This window comes from Populus trichocarpa, chromosome 6 (assembly GCF_000002775.5).
Source record: "Populus trichocarpa isolate Nisqually-1 chromosome 6, P.trichocarpa_v4.1, whole genome shotgun sequence".
Lineage (NCBI taxonomy): Eukaryota > Viridiplantae > Streptophyta > Magnoliopsida > Malpighiales > Salicaceae > Populus > Populus trichocarpa.
Genome location: NC_037290.2, coordinates 11,799,824 through 11,823,587, shown reverse-complemented (window position 1 = coordinate 11,823,587; position 23,764 = coordinate 11,799,824). Strand labels below are relative to the sequence as shown.

General features: G+C 31.4%; 4 protein-coding genes across 4 annotated transcripts; 1 reads left to right on the top strand and 3 right to left on the bottom strand.

The window, feature by feature from the left end:
• The first annotated feature begins 2,988 nt into the window (after positions 1 to 2,988).
• Positions 2,989 to 4,791, top strand: LOC18100326 (protein LURP-one-related 6). Its single transcript, XM_006381551.3, has 3 exons — positions 2,989 to 3,308; positions 3,638 to 3,883; positions 4,399 to 4,791. The coding sequence occupies exons 1-3, from the start codon at positions 3,066 to 3,068 to the stop codon at positions 4,540 to 4,542; spliced, it is 633 nt and encodes a 210-aa protein (XP_006381613.3). The 5' UTR covers positions 2,989 to 3,065; the 3' UTR covers positions 4,543 to 4,791.
• Positions 4,792 to 12,300: 7,509 nt separating this feature from the next.
• On the bottom strand, positions 12,301 to 13,947 carry LOC112327817 (uncharacterized). Its single transcript, XM_024602501.2, has 3 exons — positions 12,958 to 13,947; positions 12,692 to 12,828; positions 12,301 to 12,625 (listed from the first exon to the last, which is right to left on the bottom strand). Exons 1-3 carry the CDS (start codon positions 12,970 to 12,972, stop codon positions 12,505 to 12,507), a joined length of 273 nt encoding a protein of 90 aa, XP_024458269.1. The 5' UTR covers positions 12,973 to 13,947; the 3' UTR covers positions 12,301 to 12,504.
• A 152-nt stretch (positions 13,948 to 14,099) lies between these two features.
• LOC18100324 (copper transporter 5) lies at positions 14,100 to 14,845 on the bottom strand. Its single transcript, XM_006381549.3, has one exon. It carries the CDS (start codon positions 14,706 to 14,708, stop codon positions 14,283 to 14,285), a length of 426 nt encoding a protein of 141 aa, XP_006381611.3. The 5' UTR covers positions 14,709 to 14,845; the 3' UTR covers positions 14,100 to 14,282.
• A 7,234-nt stretch (positions 14,846 to 22,079) lies between these two features.
• Positions 22,080 to 22,882, bottom strand: LOC18100323 (uncharacterized). Its single transcript, XM_006381547.3, has one exon. It carries the CDS (start codon positions 22,760 to 22,762, stop codon positions 22,307 to 22,309), a length of 456 nt encoding a protein of 151 aa, XP_006381609.1. The 5' UTR covers positions 22,763 to 22,882; the 3' UTR covers positions 22,080 to 22,306.
• Between the last annotated feature and the right edge of the window lie 882 nt (positions 22,883 to 23,764).

The window sequence follows — 23,764 nt, the reverse complement described above, 5'->3', positions numbered from 1 at the left end:
ACTTGGATTTAGTCATGAGCTGAGCCCAGGGTATCGTGAGTTTAGCAAAGTGTCAAACCCAATATACTCGGATTCAACCATGAGCCGAGCCCAAGTGATAGTGTATTTGGCAAGCTTCCAGACCCAATATACTTGGGTGTCATGAACCGAGCCTAATGCATCGTAGATTTGATAAGCTTCCAAACATAATATACTTGATTTCAGCCATGAGTCGAGTCTAAGGCACCATAAGTCTAATAAACTTCCACACTTGTCCCTCTTTGATTTAACTACGCGCCACACCTAATTGGTCCAGGTTCTATCTTAAGACCTATTAACATGAGCTAGTCATGTTAAAATAATCATCTCCCTACATCTGTAGGTCTATAAACGATTTTCCAATGACATATCATATTTCCCTCTCATTAATAATCAGTAAGCGATATTTGTCTCTCATTAATGATGTGTCAGAGGTTTGTTTCCCTCATTAATGCTATCAAGACCAGGTGACTCTTTAGTTCCTCCAATTCATAAAACATTACTAGGTTTAAGTAGTATAAATACTCCCTGGTTAAATGATTTACCTTTTCTACTTTTCAAGCATTCATACTTTAACCCTTATAACATTTATCACACAAAAATAAGAACAAATACTCTTGTTCTTAAAATTTAAAGTTCTTTTTTTTTTATTTATTATTTCTTACAATCCTAGTTTAAAATTATTGACTTTATTATCATAGGGTCTCCAAATCTCACTGAAAGAGACTATTTTGCTGGTACTAGAACTTTTATCATTCTTTGTGTACTTCCTAAGCTACGAAGAAGAGGATATATTAAGATGAACATTCCTAAGTGTATCGGATTTTGAAACATCATCAATTAGTTTTTTTCAAGAAATATTCCAATTCTACCATTCTCACTTTGCACCATCATATTTTACTTTGTTAATACTAAAGTTAAATAAATTCAAATAAATTTAAGATGATGAACTTTTCCTATCCTTATTCTACCATTCCAAATATATGGGATTTTGACTTTTTTTTTTCCTCTAGGGTTCTTGTTCAAGATTTTAATGAAAAACTTGATAAAATATGTAGATATGATATGAGAGAGAGAGAGAGAGGGGCAACAACTGTGATGGTTCACGTTGTTAGTTTTTCTTTTTTTTCATCATAAATTTTTTTAGCTTAATCTTATTCTTGTATTATCAAAAGATCGGTGGCTAGTGTTAATGAAAAAAAAAAAATCTTTTTTATTGTATTTGTTTTATTAAAAAAATATCTTTCGCTAATAATTTTTTTAATTTTAATTTATCCATTCTTACCTTTTGAGTTATATTGAAATATTACATTAACTTTGGAGATAAAAGTGAGATTTACATATTTTTCTATCACTATAGATTGAAATTGACGAGAATGGAGAGGGGAACGAATATCAAAGACACGGGACGTGATTAAAACAAATAAAAGATTTTATGTGAAATGAAGACAACAGGGAAAATTGAGATTTAGCCAACATAAAATGTTTACTTTTAGTTCGCAGGCTGGCTTTTCTGAGATAAAACTTTCACAGGTTCCTTTCGAACTTCCTTGAACAAGCTGGCACAGCATAACCCTAGAGCAACATGCAACCTTTAATTTGGTCATTCAGCCAATAATTAGTAACTTTCTATGATTTAATAATCCAACTGGGGTGGTGTTAGTGATTCGTCGTGGTAGATGTCTACACCTAGTTTATGGCTTTATGACCACAAAATTAATTTAGGAAAAAGAGGAAGACTTTTTGGTTTCAGAGATTAGCTGACAATTAGCATGCCGTCCTCTACAATTATTATCGGTCGACTAGTCAACAATCAACATTTCCAGCTAAAGTGTATTTGAGAGTATGGTTGTAGGTGCTTTTTAAATAACTTTTCGTACTAAAATGCATGTTAATAATATTTTTTCATTTTTAAAAAATCATTTTTGATATCAGCACATCAAAACGATCCAAAACATATAAATCATATTAAATTTTAACAAAAAAAAATTAAATTTTTTGGAACCGCGTTCCCAAATGCTTCGGGAGTGGTAATTTGCATTGTTCAAGAACAAAAAAAAGGAAAAAAAGAAAAGTTGTTTCCGTTCACCTACCTAATACTTTGATCTAATTAATTTATTGTAAGAACTTATTCAAGCTATTAATAGATTAAAAACCTATTTCTCGCTACTCAATAGACGAAGAAAAAAATCCATAGATAATCCATCGTATTCCAAAACCGTTATATCATGATGATCATGTCCTCTCATCGATCGATCAGACGTTGCTCAGATGATACGAACCTCAAGTGGGGGATTAATAATTTTGTTTCAACAAATATGAACAGGGTGCAGGGTTTGCGACCTTTGCTTGATTAAGCCTACGTGCCATGCTTAGCATATCCTTAATTAGCACAAAATCAAAATGCATGCATGAGTTATTGAAGTTCCCCAAACGTTAGTCCAAAACCAGTTTCAAAAAGTTATCCACTTAAGGAAATTATGTTGAAAATGGGCTTGGAGTATAGTCAGTAGAGGACAGCAAGTCCTGTGTTTGAAATAATAATATTCGTTTTCTAGTTTCCAATCTGCCAAATTTCAAAAAGCTCACGAACCCCTTTTGAAAAACTATGTGGTTGCCTTGCCATCAAAGAAAGAAAATTAGTTCTACCTGCTACAAACCTTTTTTTTTTTTTTTAATTATTATTATTATTTGTTTTGCTTCGAAAATCTGAGCCACATACCCTTTGTGCAACAGAAGCTGATGCACCCCCCAGCCAGCCCACGCTCTTTTGTGATTGGTCGATGAGGGGCGCGTGACTCGACATTCCTCATCTAACAAGCAACCTTTGAAATAGAATGCATCTGCCACGCATGAATGGGCAACTTCTACGTAACACAAAGTCAAAAGCTTGCCAAACCTTTGAACGTAGCAAAAACATAAATTACATTGTTGTTCTCTCCCTTTTCGTTTGTATAAATAGATTCTTGTGTTGCAACAAGGAACGTGCAAGAAGCTCATTATTGGAGAGAAGAAGGAGATAGCTTCAAGAAAGACACAGGTTTAAGATGTGTATGGCTGCAGCAAAGGCAGATGCCATGCCGATCATAAGCAAGTTATATTGTTCGTCTTCTCAAGCAGTGCTTGTAGTTAGGAAAAGGCCTCATGTGGTCAGCGGAGGGGGTTTTGTAGTCACAGATTGTAGCCAAAAGGTTGTTTTTAGGGTTGATGGATGTGGAGTTAGTGGCTCAGAAGGGGAATTAATATTACGTGACAGTAGTGGTGAAGCCTTGCTACTTATTCGTCGAAAGGTACGTAGTATATATCCATTAATTCATCTTTAGATTAGACATTGTATATTATTCCATTTACAAGAGCTAGCTAGCTAGCTAGGCTATCAATTGTTCTTGTTTTTGGACTGCTTCAAATTAAACAGAAACAGCATAATATCATTCATGCACGCACCTAGAAAGTATTTTAAAGGGCCAAATCATGTGCATTTTACCCAGGAATCAATAAAATGTAAACATGGATGGGAAAATGTATCCATACACGTTCATCATGCAATCCGATATGTAAGTTACCTTGGCTAATTGCACGGTGTTTTAATTTGGTTCCTTCTGTTTTTTTTATCCTGCAGGGAGGCATGGTTCAGGCCTTAAGCATCCATAGGAAATGGAAAGGTTACACTTTTGACTATGAAGGATCACAGAAGCTGGTTTTCAGCTTAAAGGAACCAAACTTCTCTTGTCTGGTAAGGAAGAATGCAATCAGAGTTTCCACTGAGCCTAGAAGAAGCAACAAAGACTGGGACTTTGAGATCAAAGGTTATTTTCCTGATCGGTCTTGTAGCATTGTTGACTCCTTGGGCAATATTGTAGCTCAGGTATGTGATTTATATATGTTCCACAATTGGTATAGAGATCATTTCATGGGTAAATGACACGTTTTGTCCGTCATCGTAATCTTTTTTTTTTTTTTTTTATGGTTAATTTCTTCTCTTATACAATTTTTTCTTTTTATAGGTTCTTTCCTCAAACTTAATTACAATTATGTAAAGGATACATAATTGTGTATTTTTCAGTGAAACTCTGTCAGTTTAAGTGTCATATGTTTGATGAGTTATTCATTAAACTATATATTAGAAAATGACACGCTGAAAAGAGACAAGAAAAAAAGAAAAAGAAATTGAATTGTTTTTTTTAATTATATATGTGTTAGATTCTGATAATTTAAGAAAACACTGTTCTTCCTTTTTTCTTATTGCTTTTTTCTAGTCTCTTTTCTCAATTTGATTGAACCGTAAGGCACACTCCTTGACGGAATCATATATTTATGAACTTTTTAAAAAGACAAAGATGCTAACCTGCATGTGAATTGTTTTTCTTCAACACCACACAGATTGGAATCAATAAGGAAGAAGACCAGTTGATGGCAAACAAGGATCTCTATAATGTAGTTGTAAGACCAGGCATTGATCAGGTTTTCACTTTCGGTGTCATTGCAGTTCTTGATTATATCTATGGTGAATCGACAAGGTGCTGATCCAGAAAGTTGTTCTAATGTGAAGCTATAGTTTCTGTCACATTAAAAAAAATGTCGAATTAGTAGCTTTTGTCTCCTGAAAGCTAATGCTAGCTCAACATCCCTATTTTCCTTTTTCTTTTTCCTTTTCTTTTTGGTTAAATGAACTCGTTGGTACGCCTTGTAAGTAGATCTTTGCATAAATTACGAGAAGTTTGGAAAATTTCTTTATAAAAAATAATATAAATTATATTTTTAGATTTTATTTAATTTGAATTTTTGAATTGAATTCATTTTTTAATATGATATCAAAATCTTAATGATTAAGTTTGAATCTCATCATAATATCTATTTATTTAATAAAAATTAAGTATAAAATAATATAAATAGATATAATTTTCAAGTCAGAATTTTTTCATCTAAAAAAAAATAATGAAGGACGTAGGCCCTTCATTTTCCTAACAATTTTATTTTTTAAAATTGAAATGATTCTCTAAAACGCCTAGACTACGAGCAGCATAAGCTATAAATTGCCCAGAGAAGGACGTAGGCCCCTCCATTTTCCTTTAATGTCTTCTTAAATGAATTTGCCTTCATTTCGAAGGTATCTAGCTGACATTGAATCGGTCTCCTTCATCAAGTACAGCGGCGGGAGAAGAAGAAGCAGTGGAGATGTGCAATTGTGGCTATTGGAATTGTCTAGGCCTCAAGAGATATTACCACCACAAGGACAAGAGTAGTTTACTTGAGAAAATAAATAAATAAACAAACACGAGAGCAGTTATAATTGAATCTTCAGTAATCATGCCACCCTATTTTCTAGTGAAGGATAATAGTTCCTACCCTGGTTTCACAATATAAGAAGTTATATATATATATATATATATATATATATATATATATATATATATATATATATAAGTGAAAGTAAATTTCTCAAGAAAATTTGAAGGACTAAAATTGTACATTAGTAAACGTATCAATCGGTAAAATCCATCGGTAATTTACCAATAAAAATATTCTCTCGATATTTCCATTTATATTTATCGATTTTCTGGTAGTTTATTGATATTAAAAAATAATAAATAGATCTTTTAAACATATAAAAATAAAATAAAATTGAAGGCATTTTTATTATACACAGAATTTATTATTCACTATAATAATGTGATTATATTTTCTCCCTTCCCCAGAAAATCAAATACATTGGTTTTAGGTATATTTAGATCTTTTCACTTGAGACATTAGCCATTAAATAATTAAGTGGGGGTATAAGTGTTTTTGTTTCTAGTTGTTTTAAGCACATTAAAATGACCTAGTTACACTACAAGTCAAGAAATTTAAAATTGATGAAGAGGAGTATTTTTGTCTTTTTAATTTTTTAAATACAGTAAAATGATAAAATTACTCTTAAAATAAAAATAAATAAATCATGCATCCAAGGATGGTTTTTTAACTCTAGTTTCTTGTTATTACCAAGTTCATCGAGGGCAGTTTGTCACTAGTGTAACTTTTTGTTTTTTCCTCCCTCCTCCTCTGTAAATTACAGGTTGATTATTTTTGTTGTTTATATTTCAAATATAATCCTTATTCTTTTGATTTCTAATATTTGTTTCTAACTGTTTTTTAAGAGTTTTATTTGTTTTTTATTTCATCATTCAATTCTAATTAATCATATATATATATATATATATATATTTCAATTTGGTCATTATTTTGATTTCTAATTTTTTTTTCTTGGTTTTTTCTTCTAATTTATTGGTTTTTAATTTCATCTTTCAATCTAAATTTAGGGTACATTATTTTTTCAATTTGATCCTTATTTTTTTGATTTTTTTATCCTTTTGTTAAAGTTATTTTTCTTTTGAATCTCACCCTCCAATAAAAAAAATTGTAGTTGCTCTCTAATTTATTTTTATTTTTATCATCATTCTTTTAATTGTTATTTTTTTAATCTTGGATCCTTTGTGTAATTGCTTTTTGTTTTTCCCCGATTTTATTCTTCAACTTTTAATTTGTTGAGGATTGAGCTTCGTGGTTTTTCTATGTATGGTGCTTTTGGTCTAATGACCCGAGTCATGGTTTTGAAAAGTTAACGGGGGTTGACATTTTTTTTCTTTTTTTTTCTTTTTGATTTCATCGTTCGACATTAATTTTTTATTTATAAAAATTTGCTTTGTGGTTTTCTTCGATTTCTTTTCTATCGAGTTATTCTGATCTCATGACTCAGAACACGAGTTTGACGGGTAAACCCGAGGTGACTCACTTCTTATTAGCTAGGTTACATGTCTATCATGCTAACCCGGGTTAACTCACATTTTTTTTAATCTATTTTCTTATTTAATTTTATCATTTCATATTTAATTGGTTGAAAATTGATCAACATCTTTTTTCTGCTCTTGAGAAAAGATATTTTTCTCAAGTTATCGTCATTATTTTTTATTTATTCTTTTATTATTGTTATCTTTTTTTACACTTGATTAAAATAAAACCATTTATTTAATTACTCAGCGCTATAGTCGTAAAGTTTTCTTTTTATTTAAAAGATGCTTGTAGTACTAATTTTTTATTTTTTAAGAAAAAAAATTAATATAAACTTGCAGCATAGCACGCGGATACACGTCTAATATGAACTAAAGAATATACGGATTTATGGAAACATTAGCCCTATATTTAAGTTTTGCGAGTGATTTCTGGGCAACCTCCGTTTTGGTCTTTATCGGTCGAGAGTTGAGACCGAGGCTTTAGCTTTTGCTGTGGCAAATTTATTAAAATGCTAAAAGCAAAGCATGTTATTCTCTGTTCAACTTGTCGAAGCTTTTGGATTCATGTTTTTTTCTTTTATTCATGAAACACTCGACTTTTTACTTGAATCCTTTGCGGATACGACTTCCACACCAAAAAAGAAAAAGAAAAAAGAAATGAATACTTCCATGAGGCATCCCATTATAGCATGCACAAGACAATTGCTAGCAATGATGACTAGTGCATTAATTTTATTGGTTTCTAGCCTAGTAAGATTTGTAGCTTGCCGATTATCCATGGCTAGATAGATTAACAAAAATTAAAAAGATGAATTGAATTTAGTGTTCACCTCTTTGCAAAGTTATGTGTAATGCTTTGTTTTTTTTGGAATTTATCTTTTAAAATTGTGTTTATTTATAATTTGTTTAAATTTATTTTATGTAAGATTATCTCAATCTCATAACATAAATTATAAATTTGGTTTAGTGGGTTAATCCAGTTAACTCAGATTATTTTTTATGTTTTTTTTTTAACTTGATTTGTTTTCAATTCCTTCTTTCAATATTTAGTTGGTTGAGAATTAGACTTCATAATTTATTTTGATTTATTTTCTTTGAGGGTATCCTAATTTCATAACCCAGGTTGCTGGTTTGATAGGTTAATTAAGGTTGACTCGAGTTTTTTTAAAATATATATTTTTTAATTTTATCATTTAACATTATGTTAATTGAGAATTGAGCTTCATAATTTGTTTAAATTTGATTTTTATAGAATTATCACGGTTTCATAACCCGAGTCATAGATTTATCATGTTAACTCGAGTTGATCTTAGTCGATCCAATATGTTATTGCTTCAATATTAAAACAATATTATCTTTATTTTTCTTAAAATTAAATTATATTTTTACTGATTATCTGATTTATTTTTAAATTTATTAAGTTGTTAGTCATATAAAATTAATTTTCACATAGTTTAGATTTTTTATTTATTAAAAAACATTTTAATAATACCCCAATATGTTTTTTTTTAGATCGACAATGTACTCACTTCTGTCATTTTCTCTCTCCGTTATCCCTCACCATTAAAAAGCCTACTGTAGGCTTTTTAATGGTGAGGGATTACGCGAGAGAAAATATATGAGGCTTCTTTTTTTTTATTTTTAATTTAATGTGGGTGTCCGGGCCAGTTTGCACGTACCTCGACTAATCCCACGGGCCCTCAAGTTAACGACCATGTAAGCCTCCAGTGACCATTATATGAGCAATCACAGGGCTCGAACCTGAAACTATATGGAAAGCAAACCTCTTAATCCCAAGTTTTTATCACTGGATATCACTTAGATGATTAATATATGAGGCTTTTTTGATGGTGAGAGATAACGGAGAGAGAAAATGAGAGAAGTAAGTGGGATCAATATTATATTAATCACTAGAAAATGTTCTCGAAAGGACAAAAACATCCCCATTAAAAAGAATCTAAACAACAATTAACGGGGGTAATTTGTGTCAAATCGAAAACCGGAATCAAGCTTTTCCTTTACCGTTTTCGTTAGAATTATAATGTCGTCTATATTTAGCATTTGTTTTTTTTTCGTGACAAAAAGAAAAAAAAAACTATTAAGACAGAAAGGCATTTGGTTGTGAAGGAAGAAATAGAAAATGAGTTTATATATATATATATATATATATATATATATATATAAGGCATTTGGTTGTGAAGGAAGAAATAGAAAATGAGTTTATATATATATATATATTATGTCTCTCTAAGAAGAAAAGATAAAGAAAACAAAAACAAATTATTTTTTTCCGCAAATATTCTTTGAAACATTTCATAATTTTAACCTCTATCATTACATTCAAATCTAGACACTTGATTTTAATTTATTTATTTTTCACTATTAAACTAAAAAAAATATAAAAGAAAAATCATAAAAAATAACAAATATAAATAAGAGAGAGAAACAAAGGAAAGAACATGTCAATCCTATATTTTATGTTTTTTTTTTTTAATTAACTCATTTTCAAATATGTTTTATCACACGCATTCATATTAATATTTTAATTTTAAAAATTATTTCTTAAGAATTTAATTATATTATAAATTTGAGTTTTTCATTTCGTTGAATTAGTGAGGACTTAATTAAGAAGGAAGTTGAAGATTAGGGATTGATTTTGATTAAGAGTGAGAATTATCCATTTGTGGAAATTAGAGACCACAACACAACGTAAATATTTTTTTATATATTTAGTTGAAATAAACTATTAATATAGATTATCCTTTTAAATTTTAAATTTAAATTTAAATTTAAATTTGAAGGAAATGATCAGTTTGTTGGGGGGAATTGATGCTGTGGACTTGTGAGTTATGAAGAGATTCTAAAGAGAGAGATACAGGGAGGTAGCATACCCCTAAAAACGAAAAGAAAAGGAGAGGAACCCTAATTAAAACATCTTGTTCCCTTCTTCTCAGTACTGCAAACAACACCACCCTTTTCATCGTCCTTTTTCTCCTTCCACCCAAAATGCCATGGCTGGCCTCCACTACAAATCACAACCTCCATCCAAGAATTAAGCCTAATCAATCTTATCTCCAACCTTTTGTCTTGACCTTAAAGTGATGATCTTTATCATCAAAATTCCAAGAAGACAAGATCTAGCGAGTAAGAAGTTTTCCCCACTTGCCTCCAAGTTGTAACTCTTCACATTTTTCACTTTCTCAAAGAGAAAAAGATCCAGAATCCTTTCGAAGATAGTAGCAATGACCATGGATGAATGCAAGTACATGCGTTGTTTTTTTTTTTTTTTAATAAAAATCACACATGTCCAATGCCTAATTGCCTCATTTCGTCCCCTGCATATTTGTCTCCCCTATCAATTAATTATACCAACGCTTGCATTTTCGGTTCGGTCCGATTTTAAACCAAAATAAATAATCAAACTAAAATTATTTTTTTTCGAGTTTTTGAACCAAACCGAAAACCGGTTCGAACCAACCATGTTCGGTTCGATTCGGTTTTTTTTCCTTCCAAACCGTTTAAACCGGTTTGTCTTGTTTCTATTTTCATAGCTTTGTGCTTATTTTCTGAGAAATCTTGGCTTTTTCAACAAGCCAAACAGGATAATATCCAGAAATTCAACCCTAACTTTTTTTTTGTTAGATCCTTGCTCAAAAATTAATCCCTGCGCAAAAGATACAAAAAAAAAGAAGCCATTTGACTGGAAAAAAAAAGTGAAGATCAAAATATATGAATTATTCAAATGTAAAACCAGAACGAGAGGAAACCAATTATAAATTTTTACATAGATCCACACTATCAATTGAGTGTGGTGTTTTTATACTCAGTTTCTTCAATAAATAACCAAACTCGATGTTCAATTGTTGTCCTCACAAGACCAACATCAAGAAAATCACAAAAAAACCTTTTACTGGTTTGACATAACAATTTTCTTCGGTTATATGGGTATGAAAAATTACATAACAATTACAAGGTTAAAAGCAAAAGTAAAAGTAAAGAAAGGTGTGCCTGAACTAAAAGATTTAAAATAAAAAATGAAGAAAGGTGTGATAGGAGGACAGATGAGCATGGAGCAGCAGGAGCCTAACAATTCCTAACAATTGTGGGATGTGGAGTATTGAGAAAATTAGAGAGAAGAGAGAGTGAGAGATGCAGAGAGCAAAGGAAGGGGCGTCTGTCTTTAGAGAATGTTACTTTAGGTTTAGGGTTACAAAAAAATATCTTATTTATACTTGTTTTTTTTAAGTAATGGCCAGGTTGAACTAGTTCGGTTGGTTCGGTTCAATCGGTTTCAGACTTTAAAAACTGAAACCGAACCGGATTTGTTTTGTGATTTTTTAATTGGTTAATTCGGTTTTTTTGGTTGTTTTTTTTTTGTTTTTTCGATTTAATCGGTTATTCGGTTTTTTTCTCACCCCTAATAACCAACTACTAAGAGGCAATGAGATTAATTCCCTCACTTGAAAGGATCATCCTCCAACACACCAAATGACATTTAATAAAAAATTTCAATCACCACTCGCCTGCACAATGCACATTCATCCTCTGGTCCAACGAAAAAGTGGAGCCATCGGCAAACCTTATAGCAATTAGCAAGGTAAAGATATTTCCTCCTTTCCTTATTATATTTGTTCTTGTGAGTTGATATCTTAATGTGTTGGTGAAATAAAATTTCCTTCCTGGAAAAAAAAAAAAAAACAACAATGAGGCTTTGGTTAGAGAGTTTAGACATATTTTTTGTTGGCATGTCTGTTGTGGCTTTTAAACCGACTTTATTTGTTTCCAAAGATCAATTGCAAGTGTGTAAACAATCTCCAAGTGAGCTGATGCGTTATTGCGTATAGGATTCTAAGCTCAAGGCCTTGTCTTCCTCGGCATAAGCTTCGGCAATGAAAGTGATGTTTGAAGCATAGAAAGATCCCTTAATCTATCGTTTCTGAAGTCTGTCTTTTGCTCCCACATGGTGACGACAATGTTTCTTTTTCAAGGCTTCTCTGTGTTTTAGGGCAGCATGTTCAAACTCCTCTAGGGTCTGCTTGTTTTCTTGCATGCTATAATCCCACGTGTGAAAAACTAAGTGATATTGTCGCATGTTTAATTTGAATTTTCCCATGTTTTTTGTATGCCTTCGTATCATTTTCGTGTATAAATCAGGTTTCCTCGTGGGTTTTGCGCGAGTCTGTTAAATGGGGTTCCATTAATTTTTATTTTTAAAAGAAAACCTCGCGTGGCCAAGCCTGATAAATGTTGAAAATTACCATAAGTTGCATTTTTTGCGTGCTTTATCATTGTAAAAAAACATGTCTAATTTTTTTAAAATATAGTAACCCAACCTTGTTTTCTTAATTAATCAAAACAAAAATATTTTCACCCTTTATATTTATTGACATAAGTTAGAAATATTAAATTTTGAGCAATATTCACCAATGCTAAAATTTAAAATATTATTCAATCAACATTTATTAACGTTTGAGTCAAGAATATTAGTATTCGCCAATGCCATAATTAAAAGTAATTTTAGTCAAATATTCACTAATATTAAAGTCAAGAATATCAAATCTCTTCCATGTAGTATTTGTATATAGAATGCAGGCAAGCCATTCAACCTGATTTACTTGTTCGATCAAATAAGACACTGACATTAATGCTGGTCTCCGATACATCCATGTATGACTTAAACTAGCATTATCTACATTCTCTTCTTGACTCCACACTTGCACTACAACCGTGCATGCATGTTTTGTAGCTCCATTGCCATTCCCTTCAGTACTCTCAGATGCACCACCATGACCAGCTTCTCCATCACAAACCTAAGCAAGCACCAGCTCACATTAGTCCATCTGCACAGTTCACAAGGTGAAGTTACATGAGCGAACAGCAGCAATGCCTAAATGAGTTGAGCAAACCTTATTATTACACATTGGGTCGGGTGGAAAGACAAGCCTCCTCGTGCAGAACCAGAACCAATAACCGAGACTGAGAAATGAGCAGTTGAGAAGTATCCGACCAGGCCAACTTTAATTGACAGTGAGAAATTAAGTAGCTGTAGTGCAAAATGATCCCGATCAATAAAAAAGTTACTCAGAAGACAAAATAAGAAGGGACACAGAAACACAAAATGGAACAATCAATTTCAGTATTAGTACCTCCATTCTAGCCATAACACAATTACCTCCACTCTAGCCATAACACAGTTCTAAGAACTTGCATCATGTCTTCGAAAGTAAAGCAGAAACTCCCCCCTGTACCATTAATAACCTCCATGGCTATCACAAGCATTCTAGGCAGGAGAAAAGGAACCTACATTGTATCATCGCAAGCATACTAACCCTTTTAAATTCCTAGAGAACCATTGTTAATTAGGAAGAATATGGCAATGCAGTATACCTTCTCAGGGAACTTTCCCAGGTTTATTGACACTTCAAAGCAATCTCCAAAGTCAATATGCAAGATCTTCCCGCTGCACAAAACAAATATGAGAAAATCCCAAAAGTAACTGTTTTCTTTCCACACTTTATTTCATTCAGTATCTACTGGTAGCAATGCGCCATAATGTTACTGGGATGTCGATCACCAAGCCAAGGTTAGTTTTTGCAGTTGAATGCACCATAGGTAGGTACCCTCCAAGTGGAAAATTCAGAGTCTTTTTGCTGGGCAAACCTAACACCAGTTCAAATTCCACTAAATTAAACCTAGCAAATTATATAGAAAAAAAGGGGTCACATACCTGGACAGAAGGGAAAAGAAGGGTTCAGTGGTGATGATTTTCCACCATGACTTTTCAAGTTTTCTAACGTCCATTCATGCAAATCAGCCTCTGCTCTCTTGTTTTCATTGATTGAGTTCGGTTCAGAATGATTTAGTTAATGGTGGTGGTCACTAGTTCATCTAGTAATTGAAGAAGGGGTGAGCGTGACCGAGGAAAATTAGAGAGAGAGCCAGAGAAACTTGATCTAGGCTGTGTTTCTGAATCTCAAAATGGAAAAAGAAACTGTTTGTTGGGTTGCTGGCTTAGAACTAAACAATAAAAAGAAACTCTTTTCGATTGTTAATGGAATCATTGACAATAAAATTAGCTTTGATCTGACAACTCATATCCCATAAAAAATCCAGGCGAGTAGAACAAGCCATTAATGTATTGTATAGTATTGCATAGTATACTATTTGTAGGGCATATCAACACTGGAAGGATCCCCATCTCCCTAGTGAAGAAATAAAGAAAACATAATTCCATGGCAAGCAAGGAGCAAAGGGTATGAAATCAACAAAAGAAGACAACAATTAACAAATCATTCAAACATCGATAATCAGAGGTTAAAAGTAAGCAAACGACTGAAATTCATTGACAAATGAAGCCATAATTCTTGTTTTACAAATTCAGATCTGAAAATGAAACGCCCCAATTCAAAAACAACAAATAAGCTTACAACAACAACAACTATAATACAAATTGAGCTTTGAGATTCAGTGGTAAGAAAATAAAAGAAGATATAGATATCAAGCACAAGCACATGTATTATCGACAACAACAACCTCTTCATCTCCACTCCTGAACAATACATACCCAACAGTCAAACCCAAAACAATAGCCAAAAACACTCCCCCATTAAAGGACATGATAGCCAACATCAACAAATACCCGATGGCCGAGTTGATCCCAAACAACAAAGCGGTGGCGAATTTGGCTGAACTGGCGCGTCGTTTAGGGGTGAGAAGAGGGGCGTTGACAGGTGGTGGTTGCTGGGAGGGGTTGGAGACAGCGATGGCCTTGAATCGGATGCGACGATCTTCCAAGTATTGGTAGAAAGCAGAGAAAAGGAAACAAGCAAGTAAAGAAAGGAGGTAACTGAACCAAGAATCTGTTTTCCAGCAATCGAAGAGGAGGGTCACTTTTATGCCCCAGTACAAGGTCATGTGCATCATTTTTCCTTTTCTTTTATGATGAGGATGATCGATTTGGAGAAAGAAGCTGCCTTGCTTCGATATTTTCTATTGGATTTTGTGAATGAATGGTAGTTGGCTGGGTGGATGTGAAATGACGCCGATGTTAGATCATAGAAAAGGGAGACCTCAATGTTTTTTTTTGTTTTTTTTTTCTTGGGACAGCCAGAATTCTTTTTTTTTTTTTTTTTTATTGGCCTCGCCGTTTTAAAAGAAATATCGATTATTACAATTAGGCCATTGTCCTCAGGAGACCAGGACAATCAATGATTCTGTTTTCTGTTACTAGCCACTCCCATCCCATTTTTTATATTATTGTTCAATCTCGAATAAAAAATGTATAATCTCGAATAAATTATTACTTTTTTTTTGAAAAAAAACATGTAACTTATTAATCTTGTTGCAGAAGTGCATATAGAGATGTGATTGCCTGCAAAATCTCCTTGATAAATGTCCGAGAAATAATAAGAAAGATGAAGGTAATCAAACTGGTTTTAGTTTACATGACACACTAGTAGATTATTTATTTTAAATTTGTTAATTATTAGTTAATGAAAAATTATTTAAATTATGTATGAATTTTTATTTGAACCATATATTTTATTTAAACCATATATTTTAAGGTGCTTGAACTATATATGGATTTTTATTTGAAGCATGTATTTTAAGGTGCTTGAACTATAATGTATTTTAAGGTGCTATAAATTTTTATTTGAAGCATGAATTTTTTTTAATGTATTTTAAAATTCCTTACGATTTTACGATCAGTTTTTACGATCCGAATTTGTTTAGTACTTTCCGTGCCGTGTCAAAATCGTGATTTTAACAACCTTGAGTGTAGCTTAAGTAATCAGGTTTTAAATTTATTTTTTAAAGATTACCGGTTTGAGTTTCATAAATTTTAGAGCCACTTGAGATTTACATGATCGTTAACTTCAGGACCTATGAAATTAGTCGAGGCACGTGCAAACTGGTCTGAATATCCACATTAATAATAATAAAAAAAAACAAATAGATAATGTGTTGACTATAAAAGTAAAAAAAAAAAAAACACAAATAACAGTAAAAATGAGAAACTTGAAATCAACGAATTGATCTATTAGTAGCCGTGAAAATAATTAATAATGGACCTGCCAAAAGCAAACGTACCTAGAAAAGAATAGCAATCAGAAGAAACCCTTCCTGGAACAACCTTGTACAGCAATTATCCAAAAACAAAAATAATCCTCCAGCGACGGCGATATTATTGTATCCCAGGACAAGGATTATTATTAATTATAATAGTGTAATTATTATTTTATTTCCTGGTTATTTTATTTTTTGTTTTTGTTTTGGAGGGAAGTGGTCTTTTTATTATGATATAAATGTTATTTTTGAAGATTGTGTGAGGTTATTTTAATAATTGTGTTTTTTTAATGCACAGTAAAATTATTAATATAACCTTTGAATAAAATAATTCAATACCTTATGTGCAAGGGCATTTTTGTATTTTAATATTTGATAGAGCAATATACTTACTGTATTATCCTTACCATTTGAATTTTTTAACATTGAAAACATTGGTTTCAGGGGCTTGGTTGTAATTTCATCATGATTTGTTTGTTATTATTGTTTAGTCTTAAACGCATTTTCAGTTTTGTACAAATAATAAAAAGAAAGAAAGAAAAAGTTGATGATGCATGCCTCGCATGCCTCAGCCGCAACGCCACCTTCTGGCGGCGCGTGAGAGTGGCTCTAGTAGTTGTAACTGTGATTTCATCGCATCATTTGATTCGTTTCAGCGTCCTCCTCCTCCTCTCTGGATGGCACGTGTATATTGGTTTGACCCAAAATTACTCTTCTTTTCTTTATTTCTTTTCTTTCCTTTTTTTTCTCGGATTGCATGCTGGCCATGTAAAAAATCATCAACCCTTCAATTTATTTATTTTTTTATTCAATCCCTCTTATCTTATTTGCAACTGTATTATTTACATTGATTATTTCTAATTGAATTTTATTTTCAATTTCATTTCTAGTAATTTGATTTTTTGGATTTGTTTTCAAATTTGGTTTTTAATTGCTATTTGTTTTGTTTTGAATCATTTTCTTGATTGATTTTTTTTTCCAATTCCACCCCTAGACATTTATTTTCATTTAATTTTTATGTCAAATTTGGTCCTATTTTTTTTAATTGCTATTTTTAATCATTTTTTAATGGATTTGTTTTTTACAATTCTATCCCTAAAGATTTAATTTTATTTGATTAAGAATCATGCTTCTTTGTTTTTTCAGGTTTGCCTTTTATGGGGCCAGCCTGGTCTCATAACCCGAGTAATAGATCTAAAGGATTAACACGAGTTGATTTCCATCTTTTTTTTAAAACATTTTTTTTTTGAATATTTTTTTGCTGTATTTGTTTTTCACTTTCCTATTTACAGGGTCATCCCAATTTTATGTCCTAGATTATGTGTTTAATTTGTTGACCCAGGTTGGCTGTCAGGTTTGCTCGATGTTTTTTTTTGTTATCTTTTTTTTTTTTAACTTTGACAAGTTTTTAAAATTTATATTTTTAAATTGCCTTATAATAAACTTTTTGATAGGATCCAGATCCATGGTTTCATAAGTTGCAAGCTTTTAAGATTTGACCATGTTTGGGATGTTTGTCCGAATTTACTTTGTTTTTACAGATTTTTTAATTTCACTCCTTATGATTTTTTTAATCTTTAAAATTTGATCCTTATTCTTTTAATTGATATTTATTTTATTTGGGATTATTTTTTATTTTTTCATTAAATTTCTTCATTCTTGGGTTATTTTTATCAAATTTTATCCCCATTCTTTTTGTTTTTTTTTGCAGGTTTTTTTATTAATATTTTTCTACCGATCTCATCATTTAAAATTAAATTGGTTGAGAATTATGCTTCTTGATTAAATTTGGGTAAAACATTTCACGGGATGTAACTTTTAGAGATTAGATTAGATTTAAGAGGTTTATCCTGTTTTTTTTTCCTTTTTCTAAATTGATGTTATCTTATTTTTTATATATTTTTTTTAACTTGTGTTTTGTTATTTTTTTTGGTTTAATTCTCTTTTTTCTTAATTTTTTTTGTTTAATTCTATTGGGTTAACCCTCAACAATTTTTTTTTTTTATATTTCACTCCTACCATGTTTTAATTTATAAATAATCTATCATATTACAAATAATTTTTAATTTCACCTCCTATGATATTTTAATCTTTCAAATTTGGTTCTAATTCTTTTAATTGCAATTTTTTTGTTTGCAATATTGTTTTTTAGATTTCATCCTCATTGATTTTTTTCCTATTAGATTTTAGCCCCATTCTTTTTTTTTTGTTTCTTTTTTTTTGCAAGTTTTTTTTATTAATAGTTTTTTCAACGATTCAATCATTCAAAAATAAATTGGATGACATTTAAGTTTCTTAATTGAACTCGAGTTCATGATTTAACAAGTTGCAAGTGTTTTAGATTAGACTAGGTTTAGTAGTTTTGCTTAGTTTCGCTTGCTTTTTTCTCTTTTTTTAAGCCGAAGTTTTTTTTTCTTAAAGTTTGATTCTTTTTTTTTCTTTAGTTAGGTTAGCATTGAGTTGTTTGATAATCCGAATGGATTTGGGTGTGATTTTTTTTCCTTGTTTTTTTATCAGTTTATTTATTGCTGTTTTTTTTATAAATATTTAAATTGCCTATTTAAATGACTTAGAACTTTGATTTTTTTTAACCTATTACATTTTTTATGTTTAAAAAAGAAAGTAGTTAATTAAGACAGTAAAATGAGAACAAAATAAAAAATAAAAATAGAGAGAGCCAAATGTCGTTCTTAAACACTCAGTGAAACCAATGAGTGAAAAAAAGAATTGAATCTCAAGCCCAAGCTGAAGGCTCAACAAAACATATTGAATTAGTAAAGAAGGAAAAGAAGACAGACCCTAACGACAGTGAAAAACCATAAATTCCAATTGAAAAAAAAAAGAGAAAAAATGCAAAAAATGCAAAAAAAAAAACGAAAAGAGTCAGCACGAAATGGCATAAGCAAGACCCGAATAGACTTATTTGATAAAAAATAGGATAGTATGTGTTATGATAATTGGTGCACTGGTCTCTCTTAATTCCAAATTTCGACTTAATTAATTGGTGCTTTTGTCAGTTGTACTTGATGAGGTTATGGAAAAACTTTATATAAAAATTAGGTTTTTTTTTATTTTTTTACGATTCTGGCACAAGACATTTAGGGGTTTTATGCTTAGGTTTACTGATTTAGGTTTGATCGTGCTTGAAAAAAAAAACAAGTTTCTTGTGAAAAGACAGATTTTTCAATATTTAAGTCGGTAGATATATGAGAGAAAAAAATATATTGAGTCATTGAGAAAAAAAAAAAGTGTAGAAAAGTATTGAGTCTGAAAAAATTATGACTTATTTTGTTTATCGGTGACCTAAAGTGTTTATAAATCTTGATCACGTCAGCTTATCTCAAGAGTTGCATAAAAATTAATTGATGAAAATATTAGTTCATCATTGGATGTAGTGTTTAGCATGTTTTGGCGGAGTGGACGGTGAAAGTCAGCAACATGTTTACTAAAAATAACAATTGAGGGAGAAATGAGGTGTTTAATTATATTGAATATGGTGTATTTTTGTATTGTCACTATTTGATAGAAAATATGGTGTCAATCATAACATAAATTTGTTTGTGTTTGAAAAAGACAAGAGGAGGAAGAAGTTTGTTTGTTCGGGGTTTGGCCAAACAACATGACATGGCTGGTGACCATGAATGATGTAGAATTGTTTTCGGGGGTGGTTATGAACAACATGGGGGTGGTTGGTGGTATGTGTAAAAAAATACTGTTCGTGAGAGATCATATGAGTAGAAAACATGATTGTTTCTTTGAGATTTTAAAAAATTAAATTCTCTAAAAGACTTATGAAATTGAGAATTTTTCAGAGTTAAAAAAAAAATACAACCATGAGAATAAAAAAACAATTTTATAAAGAGAATTATATGAATATTATTGTTTTATTTTATATAAAAAACTAAATAGTTCAAGACGTGATATTTACTTATTCGTTAAGTAATTTGATAAGCCAGAAATTAGCTATCCTAATATACTGATGTACTAATTCATTTGAGATTGCTGGAAAGTGGTTTCAACATAGTTAATGAACAGATACAAGGTTAAATTAAATCTTGGTCTGCTCATAAATACTTTAACATGTCATAAACCAATCATGAATGAACACAAAATGAATCTTAAAAGCTTTAAATTGACAAAATCTTGAAACTCAGAAACCTTAAATCCCACAATAAAAAATTACAAGTCTTTCAAGATGCATATATTAGAATGTCTTGCGAAGTAAAAATTGAATCTCTAAGGCACCGAAGTTCTTTCAGAATTATCTTAGATAATGTCAGAAACCACGAGTTGCACGCTCGACCCAAAACGAGGAGAATACAGCAACACGGCACTGCAAGATGGCCTACCGAGGATTATTACAAGGATAGACATGACCCAAAACGTTGATCCAAACCTGACCAAAATGAAAATGGGGCACCGACAAGCCTGTCCCACATATCCTCTTGTCATTCTTCATTACATCACAACAGTTCACATCTAACCAGGAATCTGGTCTCCAATGTTAATCCAGAATGTACAGCTGGTCGTGAGGGAGAGCTCCAGCTCTGAGCATTTATTGTCATGGCTGATCCTTACAGATTGACATGTGGCTAAAGGCCTGCGAAGAAAGGTGCTCTCCTCCCGGAGACCCAACTCAAATGGAAAAACTGACATGGGCTTTAGCAGTTATTAGATTTCGATTTTCGAGGGTGTTTGTTTTTTTTTTTTTTTAAAAAAAGTTTGGTGCGGTTTGAAGATAATTATTAAGCGTTTGGTAATGAATAAAACATAGGTTTAAAGATGTGGGATCGATGTTCAAATTGTGATCCAACCACACAGGTTGATAAAAAGCATGCCTCATTCGTTTCTAAAAACTCCTGTGCAAAAAATAATAAGCCTAGATGACCATTTAATTTCTTTTTACTAAAATATCTCTATCCTCTCTTCTCCTCCTCTAGTTCTCTTGTGAGAGTCCAATTGAAGACTCTCATTGTACCCGTGATTCGACCTCTTCCAATGCTGAAGAACTTCTTTTTATAACCAGTGTTTTCATCATCATCTTTTTCTTTTCAACCACAAACCATTATAAACACACGAATCAAAACCAGATCTACAGTGACTACCCTTCACGACCAAAATCAACAAAAACCATATTTTCTTGTCCAACCACAATTTTAACTATAATTTTATCGAAACACTAATGATTTTCAATCATAATTTTAACCAAACACTAATGATATGCTTTTGATGAAGAAACAGTTTCAATCATAAATTTTACCAAACACATAATTTACGTAAAACAACTATACAAAAAATTGTTTTTTTTCAAAAATTACTTTTCTGAAACCACAATAACAAAAACAATTACAATACCAAACATACTCCAATGGTGTCATCAATGACAACATCTATGAATTTTGTCAACAATCTATTTCTACCATTTGTTATTCATTAAATTTTGATTTTTTTATTTAAAATTAATTTTTCTTTTATGTTTTTGGATTGTTTTAATATGTTAATGTCAAAAATAATTTAAAAAAAATAAAAAAAATATTATGTAATATATTTCCGTGTAAAAAATACTTTAAAAAAAATACTTTGATAAATAATTATTTCTATAACCCAAACAACTCTCTTGGTATTTACTTATTTATTTAACAGGCTACATAAAAAAGAAATCTTTTACGGTTTTACCTGGTGAGGAATTGATATCCGAGGGGCAGAGATGGGACTCGAAACTATTGTTGTCTTGAGAACCGAACTTCAAAAAAAAAAAAAAAAAACTTAGTTTTCCTTATATGGCGTACGTTCCAATTTCCAACTAAACCATAATGCATTACTGACAAGCACTAAAAAAACACCTAATCATTCTTGAATTACCATATTTTATTAAGAGCATTATCTGTGAGATTTCCTTAAATCATGCAAACAAGACACCAAATTTAATACAGTCCAGACATTACTGAAAACGGAATTGAAATGCTCCGTTGTCTTCGACACCAAATAGTTCTGTACAATCTACGATGTTACCATTTAAATCACGAACTCCAAGATAAGGTTTGGTGAATTATAATAGCCAAGAACATGAACAGAAATATTTATCAATGGCCCATATACTATTTTTTTCTTGGTGGAAGAAGTGAAGAAGATTGAGTTGCTGGATCATTCATGTTGGTCTTTCCAATTCTACAACATGGTGAGAGAAAACACAAGCAAACAAGCAAGCAATAGAACAAAAGCACAAAGTTCTAAGAATTTAACAAATGATTGAGAAATGCATATAAAATGTTTACATACTATGAAACTCCTTAATTAAAGCTAAAATCTCAATCTTTTTCCTAAATATTAAGAGAACGCTTAATTAACCAACAAGACCACCCGATTAAAATAATCATTCAAGCACAGAACTCCTCTGTTTTTGTATGAACCTTAGTTTTGAGCTTTAGCATGCAACACGAACACTAACCATAATTTCAACGAGATAAAGCAGAGAAACAAATCCCTGATTGAACCAAGGAAGACCCATCAATCTTATCAACAGCAGGCAAAGCACTGCTAGAATCGGATCGAAGAGCTCGCGGAGAATCCAAACTCCTTCGAAGAATCCTGCTCATGACTAGGATAGGATGCTCTGTTTGATTCAGGGGATCAGTGCTTGAGGACCTGAAGTCTTTGCAAAAAGTGATGTGTCTGTTTAAGGCTTCTTCGGTGGAGATGAGCCTGTCTGATCTCAGTACTTCATCTTTAACCGCCTCCACACAAAGCCCACATATCCAGCGGCCTTGGTGTCGCTCACGAACGCGTGAAATTTGAGGAGGAGTGCAATCTTCAGTGAATCCACAAGAGTGGCATTTGACTGACTCTACTTCAAGTTGAGGACTTGATTTTGCTGGTGGAGGTGATTGGGTATCTGAGCTTGCAACTGCCATTTCTTTTGATAGAATAGAACATTGAAGATAAAACTCCCTCTACAAATGTCTGCTTCTCTTTAGTCTCTGAGTTGTTACGAGAGAGAGAGAGAGGAATTTTATGTGGGGAGTCTCTCTGTTTTTGTCCTCTTTTATAATTTACAAATTTGAAAGAACAAAAAAACGTTTTTTTCCTCTTCAGGTATTGCCCAAGGGGCACCGTACAAATGTTTTGACCCCATGGAATCTCTATTTGATTGTTTCGGGCTTAATAATTAGTTACAAATAATACAGAATTTATTTATGTAAAATATATTTATTATTAATAATTTTTTTTTAATATTTAATTAATAAATCTAAAGTAAAGATATTTTTTATAGAACATAAATACTTTGTAAAGTAAATTATAAAGTTATTACAATTATGAGATTATTATTGTATCAAAACATTGTTTTTTAATGTTCCTAATCAATATTTTTGAAGACTGGATATTAATTAGAGCTATTGAGACCGATGCATATTATGCTTTTTTTTTTTTAAGAAAGGAAGGAACTGCTCTTATAAACAGAGGTACATGGGATACCTGAAATTTATATATAAGTGTTTGCCAGATGACATGTATGCTGAATTGACTCGTAAGAGAATTCTATATGTAGAAATCATTCATGTCTATGGAAATGTTCACGTGATAGTTGTGTAAGTGATCTTAGACTTGAGATCAGTAAGTTATCTTAAATAAGGAGTGTTATGTTATGATTCTAATCACATGTTGTCCTAATCAAGGGTAGCATGACATATATTGGGTATAACATAAACTATATGAAGATATGCAAGTAATTAAGAAAAAAGTCACTATCCTATGTACCTCTTATAAACAAAGGTACATGGGATACCTGAAACTTATATATAAGTGTTTGCCAGATGACATGTATGCTGAATTGACTCGTAAGAGAATTCTATATGTAGAAATCATTCATGTCTATGGAAATGTTCACGTGATAGTTGTGTAAGTGATCTTAGACT

Bases quoted from the DNA above. Each gene is read 5' to 3' on its own strand.
- LOC18100326 (XM_006381551.3), top strand. From the start codon at position 3,066: ATGTGTATGGCTGCAGCAAAGGCAGATGCCATGCCGATCATAAGCAAG. The intron at 3,309-3,637 runs GTACGTAGTATA...TTTATCCTGCAG, and splicing joins TGCTACTTATTCGTCGAAAG to GGAGGCATGGTTCAGGCCTT. The intron at 3,884-4,398 runs GTATGTGATTTA...AACACCACACAG, and splicing joins TGGGCAATATTGTAGCTCAG to ATTGGAATCAATAAGGAAGA.
- LOC112327817 (XM_024602501.2), bottom strand. The intron at 12,626-12,691 runs GTTTGCTCAACT...TGAACTGTGCAG, and splicing joins ACCCAATGTGTAATAATAAG to ATGGACTAATGTGAGCTGGT.
- LOC18100324 (XM_006381549.3), bottom strand. From the start codon at position 14,708: ATGATGCACATGACCTTGTACTGGGGCATAAAAGTGACCCTCCTCTTC.
- LOC18100323 (XM_006381547.3), bottom strand. From the start codon at position 22,762: ATGGCAGTTGCAAGCTCAGATACCCAATCACCTCCACCAGCAAAATCA.